Below are 20,141 nucleotides of genomic sequence, written 5' to 3'. Positions count from 1 at the left end.
CCAGACACCTCTCTCCCTACCAATAACATACCAGACACACCTCTCCCTACCAATAACATACCAGACACACCTCTCCCTACCAATAACATACCAGACACCTCTCCCTACCAATAACATACCAGACACACCTCTCCCTACCAATAACATACCAGACACACCTCTCCCTACCAATAACATACCAGACACACCTCTCCCTACCAATAACATACCAGACACCTCTCCCTACCAATAACATACCAGACACACCTCTCCCTACCAATAACATACCAGACACACCTCTCCCTACCAATAACATACCAGACACACCTCTCCCTACCAATAACATACCAGACACACCTCTCCCTACCAATAACATACCAGACACACCTCCCCTACCAATAACATACCAGACACCTCTCCCTACCAATAACATACCAGACACACCTCTCCCTACCAATAACATACCAGACACCTCTCCCTACCAATAACATACCAGACACACCTCTCCCTACCAATAACATACCAGACACACCTCTCCCTACCAATAACATACCAGACACACTCTCCCTACCAATAACATACCAGACACACCTCTCCCTACCAATAACATACCAGACACACCTCTCCCTACCAATAACATACCAGACACCTCTCCCTACCAATAACATACCAGACACACCTCTCCCTACCAATAACATACCAGACACCTCCCCTACCAATAACATACCAGACACCTCCCCCTACCAATAACATACCAGACACACCTCTCCCTACCAATAACATACCAGACACCTCTCCCTACCAATAACATACCAGACACACCTCTCCCTACCAATAACATACCAGACACACCTCTCCCTACCAATAACATACCAGACACACCTCTCCCTACCAATAACATACCAGACACCTCTCCCTACCAATAACATACCAGACACACCTCCCCTACCAATAACATACCAGACACACCTCCCCTACCAATAACATACCAGACACACCTCTCCCTACCAATAACATACCAGACACCTCCCCTACCAATAACATACCAGACACACCTCTCCCTACCAATAACATACCAGGCCTCTCCCTACCAATAACATACCAGGCCTCTCCCTACCAATAACATACCAGACACCTCTCCCTACCAATAACATACCATACACACCTCTCCCTACCAATAACATACCAGACACCTCTCCCTACCAATAACATACCAGACACCTCCCCTACCAATAACATACCAGACACACCTCTCCCTACCAATAACATACCAGACACCTCTCCCTACCAATAACATACCAGACACACCTCTCCCTACCAATAACATACCAGACACACCTCCCCTACCAATAACATACCAGACACACTCTCCCTACCAATAACATACCAGACACACCTCTCCCTACCAATAACATACCAGACACACCTCTCCCTACCAATAACATACCAGACACACCTCTCCCTACCAATAACATACCAGACACACCTCTCCCTACCAATAACATACCAGACACCTCTCCCTACCAATAACATACCAGACACACCTCTCCCTACCAATAACATACCATACACACCTCTCCCTACCAATAACATACCAGACACCTCTCCCTACCAATAACATACCAGACACACCTCTCCCTACCAATAACATACCAGACACACCTCTCCCTACCAATAACATACCAGACACACCTCTCCCTACCAATAACATACCAGACACCTCTCCCTACCAATAACATACCAGACACCTCTCTCCCTACCAATAACATACCAGACACACCTCTCCCTACCAATAACATACCAGACACACCTCTCCCTACCAATAACATACCAGACACACCTCTCCCTACCAATAACATACCAGACACACCTCTCCCTACCAATAACATACCAGACACACCTCTCCCTACCAATAACATACCAGACACACCTCTCCCTACCAATAACATACCAGACACCTCTCCCTACCAATAACATACCATACACACCTCCCTTACCAATAACATACCATACACACCTCCCCTACCAATAACATACCAGACACCTCTCCCTACCAATAACATACCAGACACACCTCCCCTACCAATAACATACCAGACACCTCCCCTACCAATAACATACCATACACACCTCTCCCTACCAATAACATACCATACACACCTCCCCTACCAATAACATACCATACACACCTCTCCCTACCAATAACATACCAGACACACCTCTCCCTACCAATAACATACCAGACACCTCTCTCCCTACCAATAACATACCAGACACACCTCTCCCTACCAATAACATACCAGACACCTCCCCTACCAATAACATACCATACACACCTCCCCTACCAATAACATACCAGACACACCTCTCCCTACCAATAACATACCAGACACCTCCCCTACCAATAACATACCAGACACCTCTCCCTACCAATAACATACCAGACACACCTCTCCCTACCAATAACATACCAGACACCTCTCCCTACCAATAACATACCAGACACCTCTCCCTACCAATAACATACCAGACACACCTCTCCCTACCAATAACATACCAGACACACCTCCCCTACCAATAACATACCAGACACACCTCTCCCTACCAATAACATACCAGACACCTCTCCCTACCAATAACATACCAGACACACCTCTCCCTACCAATAACATACCAGACACACCTCTCCCTACCAATAACATACCAGACACCTCTCCCTACCAATAACATACCAGACACCTCTCCCTACCAATAACATACCAGACACCTCTCCTACCAATAACATACCAGACACATCTCCCCTACCAATAACATACCAGACACACCTCTCCCTACCAATAACATACCAGACACCTCTCCCTACCAATAACATACCAGACACCTCCCCCTACCAATAACATACCAGACACCTCTCCCTACCAATAACATACCAGACACCTCTCCCTACCAATAACATACCAGACACCTCTCCCTACCAATAACATACCAGACACCTCCCCTACCAATAACATACCATACACACCTCCCCTACCAATAACATACCAGACACCTCCCCTACCAATAACATACCAGACACACCTCTCCCTACCAATAACATACCAGACACCTCTCCCTACCAATAACATATCATACACACCTCCCCTACCAATAACATACCAGACACCTCTCTCCCTACCAATAACATACCAGACACCTCTCCATCCCAATAACATACCAGACACCTCTCCCTACCAATAACATACCAGACACCTCCCCTACCAATAACATACCATACACACCTCCCCTACCAATAACATACCAGACACACCTCTCCCTACCAATAACATACCAGACACACCTCTCCCTACCAATAACATACCAGACACCTCTCCCTACCAATAACATACCAGACACCTCTCCCTACCAATAACATACCAGACACCTCCCCTACCAATAACATACCAGACACCTCTCCCTACCAATAACATACCAGACACACCTCTCCCTACCAATAACATACCAGACACACCTCTCCCTACCAATAACATACCAGACACCTCCCCCTACCAATAACATACCAGACACACCTCTCCCTACCAATAACATACCAGACACCTCTCCCTACCAATAACATACCAGACACACCTCTCCCTACCAATAACATACCAGACACCTCTCTCCCTACCAATAACATACCAGACACCTCTCTCCCTACCAATAACATACCAGACACCTCCCCTACCAATAACATACCAGACACCTCTCCTACCAATAACATACCAGACACCTCTCTCCCTACCAATAACATACCAGACACACCTCTCCCTACCAATAACATACCAGACACCTCCCCTACCAATAACATACCACACACCTCTCCCTACCAATAACATACCAGACACCTCTCCCTACCAATAACATACCAGACACCTCTCCCTACCAATAACATACCAGACACACCTCTCCCTACCAATAACATACCAGACACCTCTCCCTACCAATAACATACCAGACACCTCTCCCTACCAATAACATACCAGACACACCTCTCCCTACCAATAACATACCATACACACCTCTCCCTACCAATAACATACCAGACACACCTCTCCCTACCAATAACATACCAGCACACCTCTCCCTACCAATAACATACCAGACACACCTCTCCCTACCAATAACATACCAGACACCCTCCCCTACCAATAACATACCTAGACACCTCTCCCTACCAATAACATACCAGACACCTCTCCCTACCAATAACATACCAGACACACCTCCCCCTACCAATAACATACCAGACACCTCCCCCTACCAATAACATACCAGACACCTCTCCCTACCAATAACATACCAGACACCTCTCCCTACCAATAACATACCAGACACCTCTCCCTACCAATAACATACCAGACACCTCTCCCTACCAATAACATACCAGACACCTCTCCCTACCAATAACATACCAGACACCTCTCCCTACCAATAACATACCAGACACACCTCTCCCTACCAATAACATACCAGCACACCTCCCCTACCAATAACATACCAGACACCTCTCCCTACCAATAACATACCAGACACCTCTCCCTACCAATAACATACCAGACACCTCTCCCTACCAATAACATACCAGACACACCTCTCCCTACCAATAACATACCAGACACACCTCTCCCTACCAATAACATACCAGACACCTCTCCCTACCAATAACATACCAGACACCCTCTCCCTACCAATAACATACCAGACACACCTCTCCCTACCAATAACATACCAGACACACCTCTCCCTACCAATAACATACCAGACACCTCTCCCTACCAATAACATACCAGACACATCTCCCTACCAATAACATACCAGACACACCTCTCCCTACCAATAACATACCAGACACCTCTCCCTACCAATAACATACCAGACACACCTCCCCTACCAATAACATACCAGCACACCTCTCCCTACCAATAACATACCAGACACCTCCCCTACCAATAACATACCAGACACCTCCCCTACCAATAACATACCAGACACCTCCCCTACCAATAACATACCAGCACACCTCCCCTACCAATAACATACCAGACACACCTCTCCCCTACCAATAACATACCAGACACCTCTCCCTACCAATAACATACCAGACACCTCTCCCCTACCAATAACATACCAGACACACCTCCCCCTACCAATAACATACCAGACACCTCCCCTACCAATAACATACCAGACACACCTCCCCTACCAATAACATACCAGACAACCTCTCCCCTACCAATAACATACCAGACACCTCTCCCTACCAATAACATACCAGACACACCTCTCCCTACCAATAACATACCAGACACCTCTCCCTACCAATAACATACCATACACACCTCTCCCTACCAATAACATACCAGACACACCTCTCCCTACCAATAACATACCAGACACACCTCTCCCTACCAATAACATACCAGACACACCTCTCCCTACCAATAACATACCAGACACCTCTCCCTACCAATAACATACCAGACACACCTCTCCCTACCAATAACATACCAGACACACCTCTCCCTACCAATAACATACCAGACACACCTCTCCCTACCAATAACATACCAGACACACCTCTCCCTACCAATAACATACCAGACACACCTCTCCCTACCAATAACATACCAGACACCTCTCCCTACCAATAACATACCAGACACACCTCTCCCTACCAATAACATACCAGACACACCTCTCCCTACCAATAACATACCAGACACACCTCTCCCTACCAATAACATACCAGACACACCTCTCCCTACCAATAACATACCAGACACCTCTCCCTACCAATAACATACCAGACACACCTCCCCTACCAATAACATACCAGACACACCTCTCCCTACCAATAACATACCAGACACACCTCTCCCTACCAATAACATACCAGACACACCTCTCCCTACCAATAACATACCAGACACACCTCTCCCTACCAATAACATACCAGACACACCTCTCCCTACCAATAACATACCAGACACACCTCTCCCTACCAATAACATACCAGACACACCTCTCCCTACCAATAACATACCAGACACACCTCTCCCTACCAATAACATACCAGACACACCTCTCCCTACCAATAACATACCAGACACACCTCTCCCTACCAATAACATACCAGACACCTCTCCCTACCAATAACATACCAGACACACCTCTCCCTACCAATAACATACCAGACACACCTCTCCCTACCAATAACATACCAGCACACCTCTCCCTACCAATAACATACCAGACACACCTCTCCCTACCAATAACATACCAGACACACCTCTCCCTACCAATAACATACCAGACACCTCTCCCTACCAATAACATACCAGACACACCTCTCCCTACCAATAACATACCAGACACACCTCTCCCTACCAATAACATACCAGACACACCTCTCCCTACCAATAACATACCAGACACACCTCTCCCTACCAATAACATACCAGACACACCTCTCCCTACCAATAACATACCAGACACACCTCTCCCTACCAATAACATACCAGACACACCTCTCCCTACCAATAACATACCAGACACACCTCTCCCTACCAATAACATACCATACACACCTCTCCCTACCAATAACATACCAGACACACATCTCCCTACCAATAACATACCAGACACACCTCTCCCTACCAATAACATACCAGACACACCTCTCCCTACCAATAACATACCAGACACACCTCTCCCTACCAATAACATACCAGACACACCTCTCCCTACCAATAACATACCAGACACACCTCTCCCTACCAATAACATACCAGACACACCTCTCCCTACCAATAACATACCAGACACACCTCTCCCTACCAATAACATACCAGACACACCTCTCCCTACCAATAACATACCAGACACACCTCTCCCTACCAATAACATACCAGACACACCTCTCCCTACCAATAACATACCAGACACCTCTCCCTACCAATAACATACCAGACACATCTCCCCTACCAATAACATACCAGACACACCTCCCCTACCAATAACATACCAGACACACCTCTCCCTACCAATAACATACCAGACACACCTCTCCCTACCAATAACATACCATACACACCTCTCCCTACCAATAACATACCATACACACCTCTCCCTACCAATAACATACCAGACACACCTCTCCCTACCAATAACATACCATACACACCTCCCCTACCAATAACATACCAGACACACCTCTCCCTACCAATAACATACCAGACACACCTCTCCCTACCAATAACATACCAGACACACCTCCCCTACCAATAACATACCAGACACCTCTCCCTACCAATAACATACCAGACACCTCTCTCCCTACCAATAACATACCAGACACACCTCTCCCTACCAATAACATACCATACACACCTCTCCCTACCAATAACATACCAGACACCTCTCCCTACCAATAACATACCAGACACACCTCCCCTACCAATAACATACCATACACACCTCCCCTACCAATAACATACCAGACACCTCCCCTACCAATAACATACCATACACACCTCTCCCTACCAATAACATACCAGACACATCTCCCTACCAATAACATACCAGACACCTCTCCCTACCAATAACATACCAGACACCTCTCCCTACCAATAACATACCAGACACCTCCTCTGATCTCCTCCACCTCCCTAAAAGTCCCTCATCTCCCCCTTACTCAACCCTGCCTCTCCCACTTTTCGTTCTGCCCCGTGAGTGAATCCTAGCCAGTCACCCAGGACTCGGCAGTGTCCCTCCTGGCCAGTATCTTTATTCTAACTAATGTAGCTAGTCCTCTTGACTTCAGTCTCCAGCATCCTGGTCGTGACTGAGACAGACCTGGACCACATGAACCATCTGGAGAATCAATGAATGAATGAATAATGAGTAAAACAATAGCTCAATGATTAAAAGGCTAGTCGCTACAAAATCCAAATTGGATGGTTTAGAGCAGCACAGCCCCGTCAGAATGGCTCTTGCATTTTTCAGTGAGTGGTCTTGGCATATGCCTGCTGTTCTTGTAATATATACAGCAGATGCAATGCGCTGGTTTTCCTGATCCAAGAGCCTTGGTGTAGAGGAGCAATAAATAAGGCTGCAGACAATTCTGATTGACCGGTGTACAGTAGCAAAGATCCCATCATAACATTTCTGGAACTGTGTGTGTGTGTGTGTGTGTGTGTGTGTGTGTGTGTGTGTGTGGTGACAGAGGGTGGTTAACCCCTGAAAACTAGAAGCAGAGAGACTTGGCAACGCTCCGCCCTGACAGAACAGCTGACGACATCGTCGCCATCCATCTGGCCCGCTGGCCTCGGAGCTAGAGAAGCTCAGTGATGTTACACGGCGCCGTAGATCGCCACGCCGACTGGAGACAAACAATCACGCTAATGACACAGATTACAATCTCTGGGGTTTTGGTTTCCCTAAAAAAAGAAATGACAGAGGGGACGGAAAATCAACTCCAGCTGGAGAGAGATCATACTGGAGAGTGAAAGGGGAGGAAGACGAGGGGAATACTACTTCATCTATGAATGTCTCAATTCGACTTCAGAAAAGAAAAATCAGTGTATATTGGTGAGTAGGAGTCATTGATCACAGATCACCTTGCTGCCTTGTGTTCGTGTCATTACCGTTTGCATTTATCCCTCCCTGCCCAACGACGATGTCTAGTGTGTTAGCACCCACCAATCATCTCTGTTGAAGACCAAGTACTGACAACATTATTTGGGCTATTTTCCCACCACTGGCATTTGCCCTTGCCCTGCCAATAAGATGTCTGCCCGTCAAGTTACCCAACAGATTGGAGGAACACGTAGCCAGTCACCAGCCATCAAAGACCTAGTTATGAAAACAGTCCAGTTTAGCCATCAAACACTACCTCACCATGAAATGAACCACAGAAGGCCCTACCCCGCACACACACTACGGAAGGCCCTACCCCGCACACACACTACGGAAGGCCCTACCCGCACACACACTACGGAAGGCCCTACCCCGCACACACACTACGGAAGGCCCTACCCGCACACACACTACGGAAGGCCCTACCCCGCACACACACTACGGAAGGCCCTACCCCGCACACACACTACGGAAGGCCCTACCCGCACACACACTACGGAAGGCCCTACCCCACACACTACCTCACCACGGAAGGCCCTACCCCACACACTACCTCACCACGGAAGGCCCTACCCCACACACTACCTCACCACGGAACACACTACCTCACCACGGAACACACTACCTCACCACGGAACACACTACCTCACCACGGAACACACTACCTCACCACGGAACACACTACCTCACCACGGAACACACTACCTCACTACGGAACAAGACCAACCACGAGAGAATGGAGGAGGAATTCCTGTTACGAGGACTTCACGCCACGGAGGTGCCTGGTGTTTGTGTCTATAGGGCAACAATAGCGATAGAGCTATACAGAGCTAGGACCAGAAGTGACTGACTGTTATTGTTGTACAGGGGGCAGAATGCTGTAACACTGAAAGCACCCTGGCTGTTCCCATGCTTTCAGCTCAACATGAGACCTTTCCACACGCCACAAACGAGTGCTTTTGGTTCTCTCTATGCATCTATTTTCCCCCACTCAAGCCCATTGCCCACTCATCCCCTCCCCCTCCAAGAGGTAGTCTCTCTATAACGAGGTACAGGATGATCAGAGCAACCAGCTGTACCTTTGTCCCCCTAGTGGAGAGAGATCTACATTACATGACCAATAGTATGTGGACACCTGCTCGTCTAACATCTCATTCCAAAATCATGGGCATTACTATGGAGTTGGTCCCCCCTTTGCTGCTATAACAGCCTCCAGTCTTCTGGGAAGGCTTTCCACTAGATGTTGGAACATTGCTGCTGGGACTTGCTTCCATTCAGTCACAAGAGCATTAGTGAGGTTCGGGCACTGATGTTGGGCGGTTGGGCCTGGCTCGCTGTCGGTGATCCAATTCATCCCAAAGGTGTTCGATGGGGTTGAGGTCAGGGTTCTGTGCAGGCCAGTCAAGTTCACACCGATCTCAACAAACCATTTCTGTATGGACCTCGCTTTGTGCACGGGGGCATTGTCATGCTGAAACAGGAAAGGGCCTTTCCAAAATTGTTACCAGAAAGTTGGACGCACAGAATCATCTAGAATGTCATTGTATGCTGTAGCATTAAGATTTCCCATCACTGGAACTAAGGGGCCCCAACCATGAAAAACAGCCCCTGACCATTATTCCTCCTCCACCAAACTTTACAGTTGGCACTATGCATTGTGGCAGGTAGTGTTTTCCTGGCGTCCACCAAACCCAGATTAGTCCGTCGGACTGACAGATAGTGAAGCGTGATTCATCACTCCAGAGAACACGTTTCCACTGCTCCAGAGTCCAATGGCGGCGAGCTTTACACCACTCCAGTCGACGCTTGGCATTGCACATGGTGATCTTAGGCTTGTGTGCGGCTGCTGCCATGGAAACCCATTTCATGAAGCTACCGACAAACAGTTCTTGTGTTGATGTTGCACTCGGCGGTCCCGTTCTGTGAGCTTGTGTGACCTACCACTATGCGGCTGAGCCGTTGTTGCTTCTAGATGTTTCCACTTCACAATAACAGCACTTACAGTTGACTGGGGGCAGCTCTAGCACGGCAGAAATGTTACAAACTGACCTGTTGGAAAGATGGCATCTTGTGACGGTGCCACGTTAAAAGTCACTGAGCTCTTCAGTAAGGCCATTCAACTGCCAATGTTTGTCTATGGAGATTGCATGGCTGTGTGCTCGATTTTATACACCTGTCAGCAATGGGTGAGGCTGAATCCACTAATTTGAAGGGGTGTCCACATACTTTTTGTATATTTAGTGTAGCTTAGCTTTTACAAACGTCAAGGCCAGTATTCATAAGGCGTCCCAGTCCTTCGGACTGCTGATCTAGGATCGGTTGGGGGGGGCCTGATCCAGCAGTCCTACTCAGAGATGCATTATAATCACAGGCCAGCCGCACTGTTTCTGTGGACGTCTCTCACGCTGATGACCACGATGTCGCCAAGTAAATGAGTGACCCTTGAGTCCATCCTACTATGCACCCCACTGCACCCCACTGCACCCACCTCCAGCAGGTCGATCATGCGAGTCATCTGGGAGTAGATGAGGACGCGGTGTCCCTGAGTCTTGAGACGACACAGCAGCAGATCCAGAGTGTGCAGCTTCCCACTGTCAGTGATCAGGGTCTCCTTGTCTGAAACAACAAGAACAGGTCAGTACATCTTAAATCCACATTTGCTATTGTTCTGAGGTCTTGTTGAACCAGTAACAGTGGTTGTTTTGGAGGACGTTTGGCCAGATGTTCCAGGACATCAACATCATAACTTGAAAGCTATTGATGATCTTACATCTGATAACGCAACCAGTGCTATGGTATCGACACAGTGCTATGGTATCGACACAGTGCTATGGTATCGACACAGTGCTAACAGTGCTATGGTATCGACACAGTGCTATGGTATCGACACAGTGCTATGGTATCGACACAGTGCTATGGTATCGACACAGTGCTATGGTATCGACACAGTGCTATGGTATCGACACAGTGCTATGGTATCGACACAGTGCTATGGTATCGACACAGTGCTATGGTATCGACACAGTGCTATGGTATCGACACAGTGCTATGGTATCGACACAGCGCTATGGTATCGACACAATGCTATGGTATCGACACAGTGCTAACAGTGCTATGGTATCGACACAGTGCTATGGTATCGACACAGTGCTATGGTATCGACACAGTGCTAACAGTGCTATGGTATCGACACAGTGCTATGGTATCGACACAGTGCTATGGTATCGACACAGTGCTATGGTATCGACACAGTGCTATGGTATCGACACAGTGCTATGGTATCGACACAGTGCTATGGTATCGACACAGTGCTATCGTATCGACACAGTGCTATCGTATCGACACAGTGCTATCGTATCGACACAGTGCTATCGTATCGACACAGTGCTATGGTATCGACACAGTGCTATGATATCGACACAGTGCTATGGTATCGACACAGTGCAGACAGGCAGGCAGACAGCCAGGCAGGCAGACAGGCAGCCAGGCAGGCAGACAGGCAGACACATGGAGGCAGGCAGGCAGACAGACAGACACAGTGAGGCAGGCAGACAGACAGACACAGGGAGGCAGGCAGACAGACAGACACAGTGAGGCACGGCGACAGAAGCAACAGGCAGGCAGGCAGACAGACAGACACAGGCGAGGCAGTGCAGACAGACAGACACAGGGAGGCAGGCAGACAGACAGAGACAGGAGGGCAGGCAGAGGGCAGACAGACACAGGGAGGAGGCAGACAGACAGACACAGGGAGGCAGGCAGACAGACAGACACAGGGAGGCAGGCAGACAGACAGGCACAGGGTAGACACAGGCAGACAGACAGACACAGGGTGCAAGCGCAGACAGACACAGTGCAGGCGGCAGACAGGACACAGGGCAGTCAGACAGACAGACACAGGCAGGCAGGTAGACGACACAGGCAGGCAGGCAGACAGACACAGGCAGGCAGGCGAGACACAGGCAGACAGGCAGGCAGACAGCCAGGCAGGCAGACAGGCAGCCAGGCAGGCAGACAGGCAGACAGACACAGTGAGGCAGGCAGGCAGACAGACAGACACAGTGAGGCAGGCAGACACAGGGAGGCAGGCAGACACAGGGAGGCAGGCAGACACAGGGAGGCAGGCAGACAGACAGACACAGGGAGGCAGGCAGACAGACAGACACAGGGAGGCAGGCAGACAGACAGACACAGGCAGGCAGGCAGACAGACAGACACAGGCAGGCAGGCAGACAGACAGACACAGGGAGGCAGGCAGACAGACAGACACAGGGAGGCAGGCAGACAGACAGACACAGGGAGGCAGGCAGACAGACAGACACAGGGAGGCAGGCAGACAGACAGACACAGGGAGGCAGGCAGACAGACAGACACAGGGAGGCAGGCAGGCAGACAGACACAGGGAGGCAGGCAGACAGACACAGGGAGGCAGGCAGACAGACACAGGGAGGCAGGCAGACAGACACAGGGAGGCAGGCAGGCAGGCAGGCAGGCAGGCAGACAGACAGACAGACAGACAGACAGACAGACAGACAGACAGACAGACAGACAGAGGGAGGCAGGCAGGCAGGCAGACAGACACAGGGAGCCAGGCAGGCAGGCAGGCAGACAGGCAGGCAGACAGGGAGCCAGGCAGGCAGGCAGGCAGACAGGCAGGCAGACAGGGAGGCAGGCAGGGAGGCAGGCAGACAGACAGACACAGGGAGGCAGGCAGACAGACAGACACAGGGAGGCAGGCAGACAGACAGACACAGGGAGGCAGGCAGACAGACAGACACAGGGAGGCAGGACAGACAGACACAGGGAGGCAGGCAGACAGACACAGGGAGGCAGGAGCAGACAGACACAGGCAGGCAGCAGACAGACAGACACAGGGAGGCAGGCAGACAGACACAGGGAGGCAGGCAGACAGACACAGGGAGGCAGGCAGACAGACACAGGGAGGCAGGCAGACAGACACAGGGAGGCAGGCAGACAGACACAGGGAGGCAGGCAGACAGACACAGGGAGGCAGGCAGACAGACACAGGGAGGCAGGCAGACAGACACAGGGAGGCAGGCAGACAGACACAGGGAGGCAGGCAGACAGACACAGGGAGGCAGGCAGACAGACACAGGGAGGCAGGCAGACAGACACAGGGAGGCAGGCAGACAGAGAGGGAGCTGTGGCTGAGACAGATAGTAGATACAGTCTGGATCAGTAGGGCTGGTAACAGTTGTGACATGGCAGTCTGTACCAGACAAGCCTCTTCCCCAGGCCTCCAAGACAAACACCATGCCTCACCATCAAAGACTTGGAATAGGCTTTGGCGTCATAGGAAGAGAGGGAGACACAGGGGGAGACACAGGGGGAGAAAGAGAGGGGGGGAGACAGGCGGAGAGAGACACAGGACGGAAGGAGTGAGATGAAAGAGATCACCCAGACCCAACAGACCACCCAGACCCACCAGACTAGGGTACAGAACCACCCAGACCCAACAGACCAGGGTACAAAACCACCCAGACCAGGATACAGAACCACCCAGACCCACCAGACTAGGGTACAGAACTACCCAGACCCACCAGACTAGGGTACAGAACCACCCAGACCCAACAGACCAGGGTACAGAACCACCCAGACAGGATACAGAACCACCCAGACCAGGGTACAGAACCACCCAGACCAGGGTACTCCCCAGACCCAACAGACCAGGGTACAGAACCACCCAGACCCAACAGACCAGGGTACAGAACCACCCAGACCCAACAGACCAGGGTACAGAACCACCCAGACCCAACAGACCAGGGTACAGACCCAACAGACCAGGGTACAGAACCACCCAGACCCACCAGACCAGGGTACAGAACCACCCGGACCCACCAGACCAGGGTACAGAACCACCCAGACCCACCAGACCAGGGTACTGCCCAGACCCAACAGACCAGGGTACAGAACCACCCAGACCAGGGTACTGCCCAGACCCAACAGACTAGGGTACAGAACCACCCAGGCCCAACAGACCAGGGTACAGAACCACCCAGGCCCAACAGACCAGGGTACAGAACCACCCAGGCCCAACAGACCAGGGTACAGAACCACCCAGGCCCAACAGACTAGGGTACAGAACCACCCAGGCCCAACAGACCAGGGTACAGAACCACCCAGACCAATAGGATACAGAACCACCCAGACCCAACAGACCAGGGTACAGAACTACCCAGACCCAAAGGTACAGAACCACCCAGACCCACCAGACTAGGGTACAGAACCACCCAGACCCAACAGACTAGGGTACAGAACCACCCAGACCCAACAGACCAGGGTACAGAACCACCCAGACCCAACAGACCAGGGTACAGAACCACCCAGACCCAACAGACCAGGGTACAGAACCACACAGACAGGATACAGAACCACCCAGACCAGGGTACAGACCCAACAGACCAGGGTACAGAACCACCCAGACCCACCAGACCAGGGTACAGAACCACCCGGACCCACCAGACCAGGGTACAGAACCACCCAGACCCACCAGACCAGGGTACTGCCCAGACCCAACAGACCAGGGTACAGAACCACCCAGACCAGGGTACTGCCCAGACCCAACAGACTAGGGTACAGAACCACCCAGGCCCAACAGACCAGGGTACAGAACCACCCAGGCCCAACAGACCAGGGTACAGAACCACCCAGGCCCAACAGACCAGGGTACAGAACCACCCAGGCCCAACAGACCAGGGTACAGAACCACCCAGACCCACCAGACTAGGGTACAGAACCACCCAGACCCAACAGACCAGGGTACAGAACCACCCAGACCCAACAGACCAGGGTACAGAACCACCCAGACAGGATACAGAACCACCCAGACCAGGGTACAGACCCAACAGACCAGGGTACAGAACCACCCAGACCCACCAGACCAGGGTACAGAACCACCCGGACCCACCAGACCAGGGTACAGAACCACCCAGACCCACCAGACCAGGGTACTGAACCACCCAGACCAGGGTACTGCCCAGACCCAACAGACTAGGGTACAGAACCACCCAGGCCCAACAGACCAGGGTACAGAACCACCCAGGCCCAACAGACCAGGGTACAGAACCACCCAGGCCCAACAGACCAGGGTACAGAACCACCCAGACCAGGGTACTGCCCAGACCTAACAGACCAGGGTACAGAACCACCCAGACCAGGGTACAGAACCGCCCAGACCCAACAGACCAGGGTACAGAACCACCCAGGCCCAACAGACCAGGGTACAGAACCACCCAGACCAGGGTACTGCCCAGACCCAACAGACCAGGGTACAGAACCACCCAGGCCCAACAGACCAGGGTACAGAACCACCCAGACCCAACAGACCAGGGTACAGAACCACCCAGGCCCAACAGACCAGGGTACTCCCCAGACCCATTCCAATGTAACACCACCACAGGCCATTTATAATCCTCTGCTTTGGCAAACAAACATTTCCATTACCTTCACTAAAACACAGTCGAGAGCTTTTTGCAACTTTGTTAAAAAGAAGAAGAGTGAAACAATTTTCTGCCAAAAGAGGGAGTTGTTTTTTTTGTCTGCTGTTCGACCTTTACATTGCATCCAAACAACAGAGCAACACTTCAACGTTTCACTCACCACAGAAGCATTCCTAACAGCCACTTTCCCTAAACCCCAGAGGCCTCACAGCCTCACCAAACACAGAGCCGTCTATGGCAGTGTTATTTTAGAACTACCACTTCATAAAAGGAGGGAGTGATTCAAATAAAACGGGATTGATTTTTGTTGTTGTTGAAATGTCTACCTCCTTCCAAAACAACACGAATAGCTTGACATTATAAATACATGTTTTTTCAGCATAATACTAAAATGGCTGGTTAGTCTTAAAAATGAGCCAATTGGGAACAAAGAAAGAAAGTGAGGCCACAAAATAATAACGTGGACGAGGATTTAAAGGGTTAGTTCAGGTTATGTTCTGGTATGACTGTTATCAGAGAAAATACACTAGTCTGTACACACACTGATGTCACGTTACTATGGATACCAAACATACCAACAAGCATTGTGATCTGCCCTCTTCATTACCTCCTCACTACCCTATCCAACCCTCTTCATCACCTCCTCACTACCCTATCCAACCCTCTTCATCACCTCCTCACTACCCTATCCATCACCTCCTCACTACCCTATCCATCACCTCCTCACTACCCTATCCATCACCTCCTCACTACCCTATCCATCACCTCCTCACTACCCTATCCATCACCTCCTCACTACCCTATCCATTACCTCCTCACTACCCTATCCATCACCTCCTCACTACCCTATCCATCACCTCCTCACTACCCTATCCATCACCTCCTCACTACCCTGTCCATCACCTCCTCACTACCCTATCCATCACCTCCTCACTACCCTATCCATTACCTCCTCACTACCCTATCCATCACCTCCTCACTACCCTATCCATCACCTCCTCACTACCCTATCCATCACCTCCTCACTACCCTATCCATTACCTCCTCACTACCCTATCCATTACCTCCTCACTACCCTATCCATTACCTCCTCACTACCCTATCCATCACCTCCTCACTACCCTATCCATCACCTCCTCACTACCCTATCCATCACCTCCTCACTACCCTATCCATTACCTCCTCACTACCCTATCCATCACCTCCTCACTACCCTATCCATCACCTCCTCACTACCCTATCCATTACCTCACTACCCTATCCATCACCTCCTCACTACCCTATCCATTACCTCCTCACTACCCTATCCATTACCTCCTCACTACCCTATCCATTACCTCCTCACTACCCTATCCATTACCTCCTCACTACCCTATCCATCACCTCCTCACTACCCTATCCATCACCTCCTCACTACCCTATCCATTACCTCCTCACTACCCTATCCATTACCTCCTCACTACCCTATCCATCACCTCCTCACTACCCTATCCATCACCTCCTCACTACCCTATCCATCACCTCCTCACTACCCTATCCATCACCTCCTCACTACCCTATCCATTACCTCCTCACTACCCTATCCATTACCTCCTCACTACCCTATCCATTACCTCCTCACTACCCTATCCAACCCTCTTCATTAGAGTAACACACGGCTATATCGGTCTGCTAATACAGGACCAATAAAGTTTGTTTTCTTCCATTTTTTAAAAATGTTTTATTATTATTTAGACTTTTCACTGGGTGCTGCGTCCCCCTCAACACCCCTACCCTTCCAATATGCCCACTGATGTGTATCAAAGTAGTAAAGTGGTGGTATACGCTGTATCAGTTCATAAGGCTGATGGAACATATCAGAATGTTCAGTTTCAAAATGTTGATAAACTATTATTTCTTCACGTTTCAGGCGCAGCAACGTGAACACGGCAGTAGGCCTCTGCGCCAATGTTCCAAAATGCAAATATGCAGGGAAAGTTGTTTCAGGACAAATACGGAGAAAGGTGTTACAAATGTAGAAAGAGGGGGAGATCTAAAGATGAAATAACTAGCGTGGAATGCTAATATGACTAAGATAATGCCTTTGGCTGCTAGACAATGAAATAAAGTTGAAAGAAAACAATAGAACGTAAATCAATCCAGTGGCCTTCTGTTTGGCAAACTCCATCTCATGTGTTCTACAGAAACACAGCTAACCCAACAACAGTGCTAGGTGCCTGTACTACAGAAACACTGCTAACCCAACAACAGTGCTAGGTGCCTGTACTACAGAAACACTGCTAACGCAACAACAGTGCTAGCTGCCTGTACTACAGAAACACAGCCAACCCAACAACAGTGCTAGGTGCCTGTACTACAGAAACACAGCTAACCCAACAACAGTGCTAGCTGCCTGTACTACAGAAACACAGCCAACCCAACAACAGTGCTAGGTGCCTGTACTACAGAAACAGTGCTAACCCAACAACAGTGCTAGCTGCCTGTACTACAGAAACACAGCTAACCCAACAACAGTGCTAGGTGCCTGTACTACAGAAACACAGCCAACCCAACAACAGTGCTAGGTGCCTGTACTACAGAAACAGTGCTAACCCAACAACAGTGCTAGGTGCCTGTACTACAGAAACACAGCTAACCCAACAACAGTGCTAGGTGCCTGTACTACAGAAACACTGCTAACCCAACAACAGTGCTAGGTGCCTGTACTACAGAAACACTGCTAACCCAACAACAGTGCTAGCTGCCTGTACTAAAGAAACACAGCTAACCCAACAACAGTGCTAGGTGCCTGTACTACAGAAACACAGCTAACCCAACAACAGTGCTAGCTGCCTGTACTACAGAAACACTGCTAACCCAACAACAGTGCTAGGTGCCTGTACTACAGAAACACTGCTAACCCAACAACAGTGCTAGGTGCCTGTACTACAGAAACACAGCTAACCCAACAACAGTGCTAGCTGCCTGTACTAAAGAAACACAGCTAACCCAACAACAGTGCTAGGTGCCTGTACTACAGAAACAGTGCTAACCCAACAACAGTGCTAGGTGCCTGTACTACAGAAACACAGCTAACCCAACAACAGTGCTAGGTGCCTGTACTACAGAAACACAGCTAACCCAACAACAGTGCTAGCTGCCTGTACTACAGAAACACTGCTAACGCAACAACAGTGCTAGGTGCCTGTACTACAGAAACACAGCTAACCCAACAACAGTGCTAGGTGCCTGTACTACAGAAACAACGCTAACCCAACAACAGTGCTAGCTGCCTGCTCACTTGAATTTAAGGGTAACGACGCTAAAAAAAGCTACATTTCTTAGATTTTTCCCAGACCTCAAAAGTGGTTTCCTGGTGTGGTTTCAGCATTGTTGTGGACTTGGAAAATCCAATTTTGTTGTTTTTCTAAAGTGTGACAGATTGAAAAACTGAAACCTGTGCATTTCTGCCTCCGTTGACAGACTAATTTATCTGTTTCAATAGTAGGCCTTCTTATAGCCGACTTGCACAGTACAGCTTGAGTTGGCCTGACTGTTAAAGACCAATATGGGATTGATCATATTAGGTCCTTCAGAGTGTGTCACCTTTCCTTTGCCGTGCAGGACGTTTGGGACAAACTGGAGTATAGCCACTTCTCCAGAAACCAGACAGGAGAGGGAGAGAGGGAGAGAGGGAGAGAGGAGACAGTCTAATTATGACCCTGGCTCTCTGAAGAAGACAGAGCTCTGTTCTACTCTGTGTTTAGTGGGCAATACACCACAGTGGTCTGGTCTCACCACAGAGCAGAGGGGAACAGAACAGATATTTGCTACATTAGCATCCCATTAGCTGATTACTAGTCTTACTTAAGTCCCATAAAACAAAAAAGTCACAGAAAAAATACTTTACAATTGACATACATTTAAAACATATATCAGTTACACACACACACACACAACCAGTAGGTCACATGTCAGTACACACACACACACACACACACACACCCCCACCCACCCACCAGGTCACATGTCAGTACACACACACACACA

The 20,141-nt window shown here is 49.6% G+C and overlaps 1 protein-coding gene across 7 annotated transcripts in view; it reads right to left on the bottom strand.

Annotated features, from left to right (window-relative positions):
- Nucleotides 1-20,141, bottom strand: part of ino80 (INO80 complex ATPase subunit) — a 115,870-nt gene that overhangs the window by 36,745 nt on the left and 58,984 nt on the right. For all 7 annotated transcript variants that reach the window (XM_045721115.1, XM_045721120.1, XM_045721119.1 and 4 more), the window contains exon 27: nucleotides 11,141-11,268. In XM_045721115.1, coding sequence (XP_045577071.1) covers nucleotides 11,141-11,268 — 128 coding nt within the window. The remainder of the gene's footprint in view (nucleotides 1-11,140; nucleotides 11,269-20,141) is intronic.

Source organism: Salmo salar, chromosome ssa06, assembly GCF_905237065.1.
Source record: "Salmo salar chromosome ssa06, Ssal_v3.1, whole genome shotgun sequence".
NCBI lineage: Eukaryota > Metazoa > Chordata > Actinopteri > Salmoniformes > Salmonidae > Salmo > Salmo salar.
The sequence above is the reverse complement of the archived record's forward strand: the minus strand, read 5'-3'. Positions and strand labels throughout refer to the sequence as shown.